This window comes from Aedes aegypti, chromosome 1 (genome assembly GCF_002204515.2).
Source record: "Aedes aegypti strain LVP_AGWG chromosome 1, AaegL5.0 Primary Assembly, whole genome shotgun sequence".
Taxonomy (NCBI): Eukaryota; Metazoa; Arthropoda; class Insecta; order Diptera; family Culicidae; genus Aedes; species Aedes aegypti.
The window spans coordinates 182976960-182992009 of record NC_035107.1 but is presented as its reverse complement, the minus strand read 5'-3'; the positions used below and the strand labels follow the sequence as shown (position 1 = coordinate 182992009).

At 39.3% G+C, this 15050-nt stretch overlaps 1 protein-coding gene across 3 annotated transcripts in view; it reads right to left on the bottom strand.

The window, feature by feature from the left end:
* Nucleotides 1-15050, bottom strand: part of LOC5577246 (tyrosine-protein phosphatase 99A) — a 439034-nt gene that overhangs the window by 173939 nt on the left and 250045 nt on the right. For all 3 annotated transcript variants that reach the window (XM_021854700.1, XM_021854693.1, XM_021854685.1), the window contains one exon: nucleotides 796-977. In XM_021854700.1, coding sequence (XP_021710392.1) covers nucleotides 796-977 — 182 coding nt within the window. The remainder of the gene's footprint in view (nucleotides 1-795; nucleotides 978-15050) is intronic.

Genomic DNA, 15050 nt, shown 5'->3' with positions numbered 1-15050 from the left:
AAAAGTTATATGATTTTAATTTAAAATATTCAAACAGATGTTTGGCTGATACCTCGCAAGATTTATTGGGGAATGTCCATAAAACCATCAAATGATTTTTGGTGAAAATTTTGGCAGGAGTTTTATTTTATCCGAAAAGTTTATCACGACGCAAATTTTTGAAGGTTAAAACCAATCTTTAAAAATTCTAACAAAATATTAACTTTTGTAGGAATTCAGTTGATTTTAATTGTTTTCTCTTCGGCCAGGAGAAGGGCCTTAACCAGGCCTCCTAGCTACGTCCATGAAGACAACCATCGGAAGCGGTGCTGCCAGATGAAAGAATGAACTGTTGCACCGTATCGGAACTCGATGCCATCGAATCTGATAATCTCATCTGTTCTTCGTGGCATCCAATTTGCTTTGGCAAAACGATTCATTCTTTCATACCTCCCCCTTTTGCACAACCAATATGTATTGCATCCATCGTTAACGTTATCTTTATCAACTTGATCCATCGTTAACGTGAGATGTGGCCACGTGGTCCAAAGAGTCATGAGCAGGGCAATGAATATTACTAGCCTTCCACTGTTGGTTCACTTTCCCATGAAAACCTTAGGTGATTCGACCTAAATGATCTCATTGATGTCGTACAAAAGTCGACAGAACCGCATGGAATAAAACCCTTAAGTTACTAAGTTTGAAGTTTCCATACTTATAGCGTACACTTTGCTCAATATGTATCACACTTTTGAATATGTACTGCAACCAAAAAACTACAAGAAATCATTCATTTAAAAATTCTCATAAACTTACCTTCACGCAGTGTTACAAAATAGTAAGACTCTTTGGACGGTGGACTGTGGCCAAGCTCATTTACGGCTATCACTCGGAAACTGTACACGGTGAAGGGAACTAGCCCGGTGACTTGGTAGAAGGCTTCGTTGCTATTGGTGTAAAGTGGATCCACCTGGTCCCATTCGCCATTCTCGCCAACCCTGTAAAGAAAAGACGCACGACGAGATAGAGGGGAAAGCACATAAGTAGAGTGTTACGAATGTCATGAAAATTTTTCGCACAAAGCAAAGAAAAATATCCCGGCGATTTTTTTTTGCGGATGGTACGATTGAGGTGAGTGCATTCTGCTGGGTCTTGAAATACGTTTCTTTAAAATTTATGCGCGAAAATGTTTCCACCCGCATAGCACCAGCAAATGTTCTCCTCCTCTGGGCACGAGTGAGCGAGCAAACGTATGAGTACTCCGAACGCGCGGGAAGAAACCTTTTTTAGGGTACCGTCAGATGGGGCTTTTTTGACACCATTTTGATATTCTTCAGTTTTGAGGATTTGTAACTCCAATAATGAATGGGCCCAAACGTAAAATGGAGTAAGTAACATTTTGGTCGGTTTTGAGATAAGTATACTTAAAAAACCTGTTTTCTTTTTTCAAGCTTTCCAACGGTATTTTTAGATGATTTTCCGTCCAACAGAAAAAAAATAACATAATTTGTAGAAGATTGGCTTGTTTCTGTGGCTCCCATACAATTTGTAAAGAATGAAAAATAAATGGAAAAACATCAAAGCTGATTCTCTTAAAATAAGTTTTTTGTCACTTACATACTTTTGCTTCTTCTTCTTCTTCTTCTTCTTCTTCTTCTAGTTCGCATTACGTCCTCTCTGGGACAGAGCATGTTTCTCAGTTCAATGAGCTAACATTTATTAACGGAGAGCTTTCTTCACCAAAGTTTCCATTTCCGCATTCGTACATCGTGTGGCTGGTACGATGATACTCTATGCCCAGGGAAGTCAAGGAAATTTCCATTACGAAAAGATCCTGGACCAACCGGGAATCGAACGCAGACACTTTCAGCATGGCTTTGCTTTGTAGCCGCGGACTCTAACCACTCGGCTAAGGAAGACCCCTTGTAACGTTTTACGTTTTTTCTTAAAAAAAAAATATAGTGAAAAGTTTGTGAACTTTTGACGATTTTATCTTTTTAAGCAAAATCACTTGAATTTGAATTTGATTGAGCTCAGTGTTACGTAAAGTATTGATAAGGTTTGTGTCTTGACTAAATGTACTAAATTGACGCCACCCAGTATGGGATATGTGTAGTGATGTGGAAACCTTTGTAATGTTTTTATTCGTTAAGCTTGTTCGTTTACCGAAGGCGCGAACTCTCGCCATTTCAAATTTAATTTGGGCGCAAAAAGATTAAAGAATAGGCTCTTTATGTAAGTAGGTTTCTTGTCTGTTAAAAAACTGAGACTCGGTCATTTCGCTTCCAAATCGGCTGGTTTCCAGAAGTTTTCGCGAGTTTAGGTCAAGTGGTAATTCTTAATTTCTATTAGTGACCATTTTTACAAACGTTTTACAGTAAAGGTAGTTAAAGTAATTGGAGTGATGTTTTAAATTGTACTTAACGTTTTTTATGTGCTTTGTTTGTCTTCTAGTGATTCGTTAGTAGTCGGTGCGTCCGACATTCCCGATTTTTGGAATTATATTTCATTTTACACCCAAAAATGTAATTTCTATTAAGATACTCGATTTTGTTATAATTCAGTTTACTAAAAACAATTTCGTGTTGGACTTTCCAGCGCTTAGCGCTAGGGCTGGAGTTCGTGTGTCGACCGGAGTCGACGAAGATTATTTTGTGGAGTTTTTTTGAGTCCGTGCAACCGTCAAGGCCCGCCCTTAGGGGTAGCTAAACGGAGTGTGGTGTTTCGCCAGAAAGTGGAGCGAAGAACGACCGTTGATCGCCAATCAATCGACGGAGGTCCCCTTACGTCAATTCCAACGGACCACAATATTGGAGAGCACGGATCGTGCGTTGCGTCGCCAATTGCGCACCACGATTCCGGACCTGATCCAACGGTAAGGGTGCATTTCATCACGGGCGGTCAGAGCGCAATACGCGAGGCCGCACGAAGGTACGTTAGCCCTTGTCCGGAGGAAGACGGTCAATTCCCGGGCCGCACGACATCCGTCGTAGCGAATCGCTCTCCGGAAGAAATCGGAGGCCATCCGTCCAGCCGCCACCCACTTCGCAACTCTAATTTCGGCCATACCAGCACGGACTCATTTCGCTGCAAGCTAATCAGGCAGCGACGGCGAATCATTACCCTTCACCGCCATTTCAACGGAGGTTTTCGTCGCCATCGTTACGAAGAGTCTAGCCACCATCGCCGAGGTTCCTGGCGTTTTCAAGTCGTCAACGAGCAACAAGTCGACGAAGAAAAATCCTGCGCAGGTATGTGATAGAGTTAGACATGGCCATGATCTAGTGAATCACTATCCCGTCCAAACCCAAGTTAGAAGTCCAACCCGAAGTTCAATAAATTAATGAATTAATTGTGATATTTTATGAAAATCGAGTAGTTTACGTTTTATTTATTCCGTTTCCGTTTAGGTGCAATAGAGAAAGTCATTCCAATTGCTTTTAGTTTATGTTCCGTTAATACTTCGATTTTCATTTTCATTTTTAGTTTTTTTTTCTGTTGAGACCAGAGGGTTGAACGAGTTTCAGTGGGTTTGTTGTCCGGAGGGGAAAAAGCTAGTCTTTGTTTGTTTTGCGCTTTAAATTTGAGTTTGAGCCAGCGACCGTTCGAGGACCCCTGATGTTAAAGGTTATCAGTAGTCGGGCAAATAAAAATCAGCCGGATTCGAGAGTGGCGCTAAAGCCACCGGTTGTCACAACACCTCGAGCATTTCCGCCGAACAGTTACACCCTACCATTGCTTCTAACACCCTCAATTAGAAGTCGATTTCGATAATTCTTGTAACATCTCAGTTGTATTCTTGGCAGTCTATGTCGAAGCCACGCTCTCTTTGTAATTTTTAAGGACATGACCAGAAAAAATACGTTTTGTATGTTTACATTTGTGCGCTGCTCAATTCTCTATCGTTTCACATCGACATACTTGTTAAAAGATTTTTAGAAAAGTTTCTACAACGTCTCGAACATCTCATGTCAGTGTGACTATTGTCGGGAATCTCGTTTTCTTCGGCAGCTTTCCCATAAAAACTGCAGGCAAATCTGTTTTGCAGCTCCAAATCAGTCACATTTTAAGGCGTATTCATTTGACTTGATTACATCTCTGGCAAAATTGATGGTTAAGTTTAAGAAATATCGTCAGCGGGAAGCTGACAGAACAAAGAATCACCTGTGAATGTTTTCATTGGTGTGTTTTGATAGCATAATACTGGGAATTTGGTGTTTTAATTTCAATCACCGTAGCTGTAAATTACCTTGTATATGCTATGAGGTAAATCTATGAAAAAAATGAGCAAATTTTTCTTAGCGTATCATTCAAGAGATAATATTGTATCATTCAAGACAAATAAGGATGATTTTGGGCCACCATTTTTTTACAGCAAACTAAAACTAGTATCATGAAAACAATGGGTGATATGATTAAAAAGCGTTAAACTTTACTACATGTAGCATTTAGTCAAAAACAAACTCCACAAAGTTTACTACACTTTTGGTATGAATAAAAAACTTTTCGAAAATGTAGTACCTACTACATTCGAACATGAGTGAACAACGTGCAGAGTGATTCTGCACGTAAAGAAAAAGCTATTCAGAGTGACGCTTGAAATTAATACAATCATGTTTATGAAGGAAATGCATGAAATCTAATCGATTACGTGACAATTTGCACAAAATCTTGAAGGTGCCGTAATTTGACTAGATTGGTAGTGTAATTTGGCGATTAGTTTTTATGTGTATGATTTTATGATGATTGTACATCAAATAATTTTCTGGGTGGTTTTCGGTCTTCGCCAACGCCAGTGAGTGATGATTTTTTCAAATTTTAGCTTAACCTCTATGAAGAGATCTTGAGATTACTGCTATCAAATAAGGAACCACATATTTCCTAGCAATAGTACTGAGATTCTGGTGAAACTAAGGTAGATTTTTGATGCTCCCCGTGTGTTTTCTTAACAACATGTTGAATTCCGGAAGTTCCAAGTGTTTCTTTGATATTCTCGTTATTTCGTTGGGGGTTCTGATAGTATCCTTGGAATTTGTGGAATATAGAATGTAGAGATTTTTATGGGAATAGTAGTGACTCCATTGGTAGTCGATAGAATTCAATGAGGATCTCCCCTAAAACACCAGGGTTCCCTTTGAATTTATTAAAATTCTTATCGATTTTACAAAAATCCCATTGAAACCTAGAAAATATTTACCGGCATTCAAAAGGTTTATATTAAAGCTTTGCTTTGAAATTCCATCGGAACTGGAGATCAACGGAATCCTAAAGGTTTTTACAATACATTTACGATTATCCGGAGTATCGTTTTTTTTTTAATCCGGATAATCGAATCCTCCGGATAATCGAATCACTAAGAAAAAAATAAAATCTTTGACAAAAGAACTTATATATACCCCCCCCCCCCATACAATTTATTTTTGATTTTCATACAAAAAATCTTATCATGAGGGGAGGGGGGGTTGAAAAACCCCGAAATTTGTCTTACGTAATTAATGGACCGCCCCTTTTCTTAAATACATTCTAAACTGCAAAACCATTCATATTGTACATTGCAATACACAATTATCTTAGATTTATGCATAAAAATTTAAAAACAAGAACATCAAAAAACAAATTCCGGATAATCGAATCCCGGATAATCGAGTACCCGGATAATCAAGTCTCCAGATAATCGAGTCCAACCTGTAATTACAAAGATTGATTTTCAGAATTACAAATATTTACACAATAATTCTAGAGTTTTTACCAGATTTCTAATATTTCCGCAATATTCCTAGAATGGCTTTATAAAATTCCAGAATAATCATTGAAAATTCGACATCCCTATCGGAATCCTAAAGTTCCTTCAGAAATTCCGGAATTCCAAAGGAAATCAGAGAATCTTACACGTGAAATTGAGAATTACATTAAAAATATCCTAATTCCTACCGACATCCCAAAATTCCTAGAAAATAACATAATTATTGTAATGCCAGAATTCACACGGATATTACAAATTGCTACAGCCGGTAATCTTACCGGAATCTCAGAATTGGCGGGGCGAATGTTTTCGTAACCTCAGAATTCCTAAGCAAAACGCAAAATGCCTTCCAAAATATCAAAACTCATATCGTTTTCCCATGATTTTTACTCAAAAGTAAATTATTCCATTCAATTCCACAATCTCAAAGCATGTGTAGCAACCTCTGAAGCTAACTACCAGTAGTTTTGTAGTAAATGCTAGTAAATGTTCTAAAGGTGTAGAAAGGAAAATGACACAAACATTTTCCACTCGTGTTCCACATATAGCGTTTACTACCGAGAATGTAGTAAACTCAACTTTACTACATTTTATTCATACTGCCCAATGTGGTAAGTTTCAAGAATAAGTTATAAATAGCCACTGGATTAGTTGTTTGGCACCCATCCTAGCCATGAGAAGTATTGAAAATGGCGGTCAAAGTCACCCCCTAGGCGGTACTCAGGATAATTTTAGAAATGAGTGTTATATGATGATATTTCGTAGGAGATATCTAGGCTTATTTTAGAAATGAGTGTTTTTTGATTATGCAATGATTTTTGTCATAAATTTTGAACTTGTTTTACAAATAATCAATATTTTTTAAGGTTTTACCCGTTTTTCTATGAACTTATTTAATATATATAAAAAGATGATTTTAAACCTTAAAAATATATACACATTTGTGACATTTTCCAGTGAGACATGTTATTCATCTTTTTTTATTTTAATTTCTTTATTTGTATAATTCCCCCTGTCCTTTGGTTCAGAAAGGGGTATGGGCGCGTTCTGCCAACTCGGTCGAGGCAGATTTCTTGTGTGAACAAGTAACAACATGGACGTTCTAAAGTGCCAGAATGAAGTGTTGTGCTTGTGGGGAGCACTTGAAGATGGGATGGAAGGTCATTACTTCGCGTTCGTGCTTTACTACTGCTTATCTTAAAAGTTATATACAATAACCGACCCTAAGTTTAACTATCGAAATTAACAGTTGCAAATACAATAATCGTTCTGAGTTCACTAACATGTCGTCGCGTTAATTTTATCATAATGATCTTTTATCTACATCCGTCGAACCATTCTGAATGGCCGTTGTGAGAATATCATCAAGAACTTCTCACATGCATTAAAGCTGAATTGTCCTACATTGAAACATTGAGGTTTTCGCTCTTTTGGATTCATTTTTTGTTGTTCGTCCTCAGTATTGTTGAGATGTCCTGAATGCCGCACATGGCGTACAGTGATCATTGCCATGGAGTTTCTCGTAAGCTGCTTGGGGATTGTTATCATGGGAATCCAAAGAGCGAATTTTCTATGATTTCATTGTAGGCCAATACAGCATTAAAGCATGTAACAATCACTAACATTTCTTCTCTCTTTATCCTTGTTTTCATATCTAACCCGCCATTACAACGAGGAAAAATCCATTGGAGAGGAAAGACATGGCAGCGTATTGGCCAAGAAAAGTTAAGTATCATGTTTTTGTAAATATTCTTATTACTGATTGCAAGGTGAATCAGATTAACTAAATTTTTAACTAATAACAAACTTGTTCCACAGAGCTATTTACAAAACACCACCCAAAATCCCTCCTTTCCCATATCCTTAGGCAAAACACTTCACTACCGCTATATGTATGACTGATTCATGCTCTTTTGGCCTTGCATCATTCATACGTGTATTGGAAGTCAAGAGTAGAAGCAAAACTTAAAGAACCTTCTGGTCAAAGATGTTGCGTTGCCTACTTCCCAAACTCCAAAACCCCTTCGGTGTATTATGGACGGTGTGAGTTTTCAAACTTATGCTGGAGACTTGGCCCCTGGCCCCCTTGTACATCAATGAAATAAAATAAAATAAAATAAAATAAAATTTCTTTATTTGTATAATTCCAAACATTACATTCATTTCTAATATCTAGGTGTTCTGTGTTATTAGACAACTCTATCATCCTAATTTGGTAAAACAAATTTAAGATTTCATTAATATTTTGTTAACAATATATTACATTTCATTTGCCGTAGCAGTTCAGATTTTTTACAGGTGAGTTGGTTTCACCTGCTTATAAGAGAAAAAAACACGTTTTCAATTTACTTAACCTAAATATATAACGCATAAATCGTGGCAATGGAAGATTGTAACAATTTTTGCCTGAAATTATTAATTATTTTATTTCACATTTGTTCCAATGTTTCAACATTGGATATTCCATGTAACTCATAGGTACTATGCCTGGGAGGAAGCTTCATTTTCAAAATTTTATTTTGAATTCTCTGCAAAGCTGTCTTCCTGGTATTACAACAGCTAGTCCATATTGGTACAGCATACAACATGGCTGGCCTGAAAATTTGTTGAAATATCAAAAGCTTGTTCTTAAGACAAAGTTTTGATTCTCAATTAATAAGAGGTTAGAAACATTTTACATATTTGTTACATTTGGGCATTCAATGTGAAGATATGTTATTCATAATTTTAGCTTGACTTCAAGTTTTCTGGCCATTAAATGTAACACCAATGCACTATGGAGGATCAGGCGGTCATAAATCGAAAATGTTTTTTGTTCCAAATCAATTTTGGTTATTTTTATGTTATTACTTACATAATCTTTAAGAAAAATCCAAAATTTGAAGATCCTACTTGCTTTAGTTACTGAGATATACGCTATCAAAGTCAGAAATTGATTAAAAAATTACTGTTTTCGGCGAAAAAAATCTTTTTCTTCAAATTGATTAAACAATTAAATTTTTAATTGAAGCATTCATTTCAATACGCTCCCATAAAGGTTTTTACATAAGCTTTCTGCTGGACTATTAAAATAATGTCATATCGCTAATAGAAAAAAAGTGAAATCAACTGATTTTTTTTGAAAATAATGCCAAATTTGAACTTTGATAGCAAAGAACTTTTTTTCCTCGCATTTCTCTATACTGCTGTTTAGATAAAAATCAAGCGTGGAACTTCAACAAACATGTCCCGCAGAAAAATCTTACAACAAATTGCAACTTTCAAAGTCTCTTTATTTTTCATATTTTTGTCGTTTGAATTTTTTTACCGTGCATGCTTAAAGTGAGTTTACTTCCACATTTACAAAGTTCACAGATGACCAGAATTACTTTATTTTTAGTTGGCCTTCAAATTTTGTGATTTATATCAGTAGAAGCATTAACCTAAGAATGCTAATGTCGCTACTGTTCGTGTTACCAACATCTAGTTTGCCACGCGCTGACAGCTTGAGTACCGATCCTCAAAGTGTCAAATAAATGTTTAAATCATCCACTACAACATGGCATCGAACAAACAATGATAATATACAGTTAAAGGTGATAATAAACTAATTCAGTTTTGTGAGAACAGCGCCATTAGCGTTCTACTACTAATATTTCTATTTTTATATCGGACCAATATTTTTATTTCGCCCTTAGGGTAGCCATCTTCAAGATAGGATGGCCAGAAAACATGATTTTAGGAAATATAAATCGAAGCGATTAACCTAAAGATAGTAAAATCGTGATTTTTTTACGTTTTCATTCATAACCACGACCACCACCATAAATTTCAGAATAATATTTCTCCATTAGGTACCTATAGGGAACATCAATTGTTCGTTATTTGTTGAACACAAACAAAAATATAGTTTTTCGATTTCTTTGACATTAGTTAGTATCTAATACTGGCAATTGAATTGTATCTATGAGTAGATTATTTAACTGATCCGGAAAGAAGGGAATTCCACTTCCATTCAAGCCGTTCATTTCCATGAAATCGGTTGAGGCATGTGCAGATGGTCCAATCGAGAACGTGAAGTCCGAAGCGCAGGGTTCGAAATACACTCTGCGAGCTCGAGACTCAGCCCAAGTCGCCAAGCTGCTTAAGCTAACGAAGTTAATTGACAGAACCGAGGTGGAAGTTATCCCTCATCCAAATTTGAATGTCAGTAGGTGCGTCACTTTCTGCATCGATCTGATTCAAATGGAGAAGGACATCCTACAGGAAATATTCAGCGAGAAGGTAATACGTGTGCAACGGATCACCCGTAACGAAGGAGGCGGAAGAATGAATATTCTGGCATTGATACTTACTGTTCAGGAATATCTGACTTACTGCGCATTCAAACCCGTCCGTATTTCCTCAATCCAATGTTGTGTTATGGCTGCTTTAGCTACGGTCACACTCGCGTTGTCCTGGACCACAATGCTGCATGAATTGCTCGCAGAACTTTTATGGGGAAGAATGCGGCTCCGTTGTGCCGAAGCTGTAAGGGTGACCATCGTTCAACAAGTCGTCAATGTCCGGTGTACAAAAAACAAGTGGAAATGATCAAACTAAAAGTGAGCGGAAACTTGAGTTTCCCAGAGAGAGATAGCTACGTTCAGGTAGCGGCCTAACACAGCGTTTTTGAGAGGACGCTGAAGGAGTTCGAATCGGATATGTTGGCGAAGGATAAGGCAATAGCGAAGCTGCAGGAAGAAATTAAACGAAAGGACGAAAGGATAGAGCAGATAATGGATTCCATTAAGCAAATAAAGCAACAGTCGAGCCTAGAGAGAATGCACCACGTGCGTGAAACCGTCGTTGTAGGGAAGCCCCGCCACAGCTGAGAGCATCGGGTGGTTCACACGATGGCTGGCCCAATGACACGGTCAAGAATCAACTCCCCGGCCGTTCAGGAGGCAAAGCGCGGACCTCCAAAATTCGTCAATCCCAAACTACCAACTTTGCCAGATATCGGTGTCTGACTCAGATGGAGTATTCTAGCGAAGAATCTGAGGTATCGGAAATATCCCTTATCCAGCGTCTTCGATAACCTCACTCCCGAACAACGTTCGGAATACAACATGAACATGGGCAACGAGACTTTTCTGTTCAGAAGTAGTGTAGTACCTCTTCCGAAGCAAGTACGGCAGGCTGAAGGAGTCATCCGGGACGTCTTACCCCAACCCGTTGATGACGAGCTCACCTCCTTAGCCGAAGGGATCCATCGATTTTACCACGACAAAATAAACCAGCACTAACATCAACCAATCGTCTCGCTAACAACAACAAACTAACCGATGATACTACACAAAGTCTTTCCCCAGTGCCGACTGTTGCCGACATTTCTGGAAGCAATCGTGTATTTCGGCAAAGACTGTCACTGTGGGCCGGATGCTCTTGCGCCTGATAATTTTGCAGCATACGCCTCACCACCCCCATCTTCCGGAGAAGGCCCTTCGCAACCTCATCGTAGAAGCATTGAACAAAGCGCTTCCCCAGTGCCGGCTATTGTCGGTATTGGCAGAACTAGTGTAATGATGTCGACAGCAGCTGGTAGCTGGACTAACGGCCCCACATGCAAGTGATAGTTTGGGTTTTTGTCGTCAGAGGCTACCGTACTCCTTCCTTCTCCCACAACAGACCCGCCGACCCGAAGAACAACAACCTCATTATTCACCACACAATCAACTACGGATACTCCAGCGGCTGCTTCGCCCTCCAGTGGAATATCTGTGGTCTAGGAGCCAACATCAGCGAGCTAAAGATGCCCATCTCCGACCTCGAACCGTGCATCGTAACTTTAAAGGAGACCACCAGAACTGCTGTATCGCCAGACTTTGTTGGCAGAAACTACACGTTCCTGCTACAGTCGAGGAACGCCAACTACGGTGTACTAACCATCCTGAAAGGCATACCGTACGAACGCATCCAAGCCGATACCTCTATGCATCTCGTTGCTACTCGCCTTCACGTACCGATCCAGGTAACAGTGGTGTCTGTGTATATTTCACCGCGTTCAACTCAGTGTCAGACCGCATCAATCCGATCAAGAGAGAAGGTCTGATTCTGCTCCTGGAAGATTTCAACGCTCACCACATCGCATGGGGATCGCACCAATCAAGCGCGATTGGGCGATTTATAGCCGAAACAACCATGACAAACCAACTGGTGATCTTGAATGATGGCTCAGCTAGACGCACCGACCCGGTTTCGGGCTACACTTCGACGATCGATGTGACCATCTCCCTCGGAGAGTCTGGCTTGAAAGTTCTACTGGCGAGCCTTAACAGACACGCACAACAGTGATTACTTCCCAAATCGCAGTGTCCATTCCTGGGTGGTGGTCATGTCAGCAAACAACGCGACGAAAATGACTGTACGATCGAACTGACAGGGAGTTATACGAATGGAAAACAAATGTTTCACCGAAAAAATAACAGCAGCAGCTACTAGGTCCATCCTGCAAACTAGTGGCCGAAACGGACCGAAAACGGTACCGCGCTGGTGCCCAGAGGTGAAGGCGGCAATCCGTTGGCGACGAAAGTGTTTTTGGCTGCTCCGACGTCCACAGCAGGTCAACCCAGATCAACCCGAAGCGTTGACGGAATTCCAAGCAGTAAAAGCTGAGGTGACGATTAAAGACGATTAAAGAAGCGAAGGAGCAATCGTGTGAATGATTTGTAGGGAAAATATTTAGCCGTGGGTTAGTTGACCAACGGCTTTACATCCCTTCCGACGAAAGTTTTTTACGTCATAAGTGACTGCCTCGGGAATGGGATTCAATTCCAGGTCCTCGGCGTGAGAGGCGTTTGTTCTAACCACTACACCAGACCCGTACTCACTTGTAAACTTGGTGCTGATACGTATTTCAATACATATATTTTATAATTTTGTTTTCTGAACATTTTTTTATTGTTTTAGGTTTTAAAATATACAAACCAACCAACTCTTTATGATAAAATGAAAGGCATAAAAAATAGACCTTCGATCAACTATATTTTTTATAAAACCTACAATTTTAAAATGAAAATACCAAAATATTGATGATATATTTGTAGATGTTTATTTACTTATATGTTTGGACTTTTTTTTTAATATATTGTTGTTTAACCAGTTATTAGTTGTGTTGACCTTTCGACCTTGACGGGGGCGGACGATGAGGGTAGGATCAAACATGTCGCGCGTCGGTCGAGTGTGTGAAAAAAACAACCGCGATCCGAAAGTTGTGTTTAATTTTTTGATCTTGTCGCTTGCTCCTATGGGGGCGGGCAACGAACACCTGTTCGGTGTTCAATGCGTTTATCGAGTAATATCGCGAATTCGGTTAGGCGCATTCATTTCAAATTATATATTTATCGTTTACCAAAACGAATCCTTTACCCAAACATTTCCCATATCCAAACTCCCAGTGTCTACTTGTGGAAGTGCAGAGGACTCCTCGGCTTCCATAAAGCAAGTAGCACGTCAACATTTCCCTCCCATCCCAAAATTGACCTGCATTCGGATGCAGCCGGCACCGTTATTGTTTGTTATAATAATGAGAGCACCAGTACTTACACATTGAGGATGCTACTAATCCCGAGTAGTGTCTGTTGGTACCCTGTGTAAGTACAGCTGTTCTTGCAATAACGGAGCAGCAACTACGGGCGGTCAATCATGCTCATGCTCATATGTTGTTATTTAACCAGTTATTGTTGATATTGTTTCAGGGAATTTATCTGCTGGGTTACAATATATTTAAGATAATGAAAGTGCTGAAGACGCAAAATTGCTCAGATTAATATGTAAGCTGCAAACTAAGGGCAAAACGCGACTGGCCAAGTAGCCTCGTCTGACGGTATAGCCAGCGCGGAAGCTACCATGCTGCCAAATGTGAATGTTGGTGTGTATACCTACTCCACCAGTGGCATACAGTGCAAAGCCAGGCGAGTGGAAAAGAAATATTATTTCACTCTCGGGACTTTCCTCCCAGCTTCAGTTTTTAAGACATACAAGTTCTCACCGGCGTCATCGTCTACTGTGGGCTGCGTTGGATCTTTCATAAAATCGTCACAATGGCCAATTCTTAATAGATTCATTCGCTCTTAAAGATATTCGCATACTGTTTCACTGAGATGATGAAAATATATATGTTTTTCCGCTCACCAATCCTCTCAATGGCTTTACTTTTAATAATAATTTCCCATTTTAGGGGTTTTATAAAACTAAAAAAAGGGAGGGCAAGAAAGCCGAAGCGGTAAACGTGCAGCTATTCTCCAATACCAAGCCGAGGGTCGTGGGTTCGAATCCCACCAATCTTCTTGTACATTACACTGTGGAACACGATTTTGTCTCAAGCACCAAAACACCGCTATTTACTTAATTAAGGGTTGTTGAATCCATTGCCATTGTTTAGAAAAGTATTGTATTTTGCCGTATAAGAGAAACGACGAATTTTGTATGGAGACTACACGCTTGTTGAAAAAATCGATTATACCTCAATTTAATTGTGCAACTTCAATCAAATTATATCTGAAATGAAAGTTAAAGTCCTGTTTTGCATGCTTGGTAGATTAGATCATAATATTTTTTGGTAAATCATTGTTTAAATTTTATGTAAACATCAATGAAACTAGTGTTTTATACAACTTTGGCGACCTGTAGCTGAAAATTGTGACGTGTTGGAACATTTCTAAAACCGGCATCAAATTCAGCAACCCCAAATCTACTAGAAACACATTATTCGATTCTTGAGACACGCAAAAATGTCATTTTTGTTACGCTGTGTTATTCACCACAATTCTACAACATCTGCCCCACAGCGGTATCGTCACTCGATAGCTCTGTTGGCCTGGCGACGCCCGAAGCCTTCGGTTGGTTATGCATGCAGGACTTTTCTGAGTGTAGGTGGCAGAATTGGGAAGTGAAGGGTTGAAAGTTTATGCTGTGTGTTTAGCTTAGTGTAGCTGGTAGGTTTTAGTGCTCTGCTTTCGTCTTTTTGCCTTTTCCGTGCCAAAACTGTACATTGCTGAAAGTCATCTTAAAAGCTCCCCTTCCCACGCGCATCGACTGCTACATTCCGGGATTCAACGTTTTGTGTGCGGAACATTGGCTGGAGTAGGTGTGCATGATCTGGTTTCTGGGGGAATCCGAACGATGTGGTCTCATTTGTTCCTAGCCAGTGTTCAACCGAAATCAGAAGCATAAATTGTACTCGCAAGAATAAATAAAAACACCTTCACCAATGGGACGCCATCCGGTAAGGAAGAGCAGTATAGAACGTATGAATAAGTATACACAACGATATAAAAATTTACGCTGGAGATTGAAAAATTAAGGT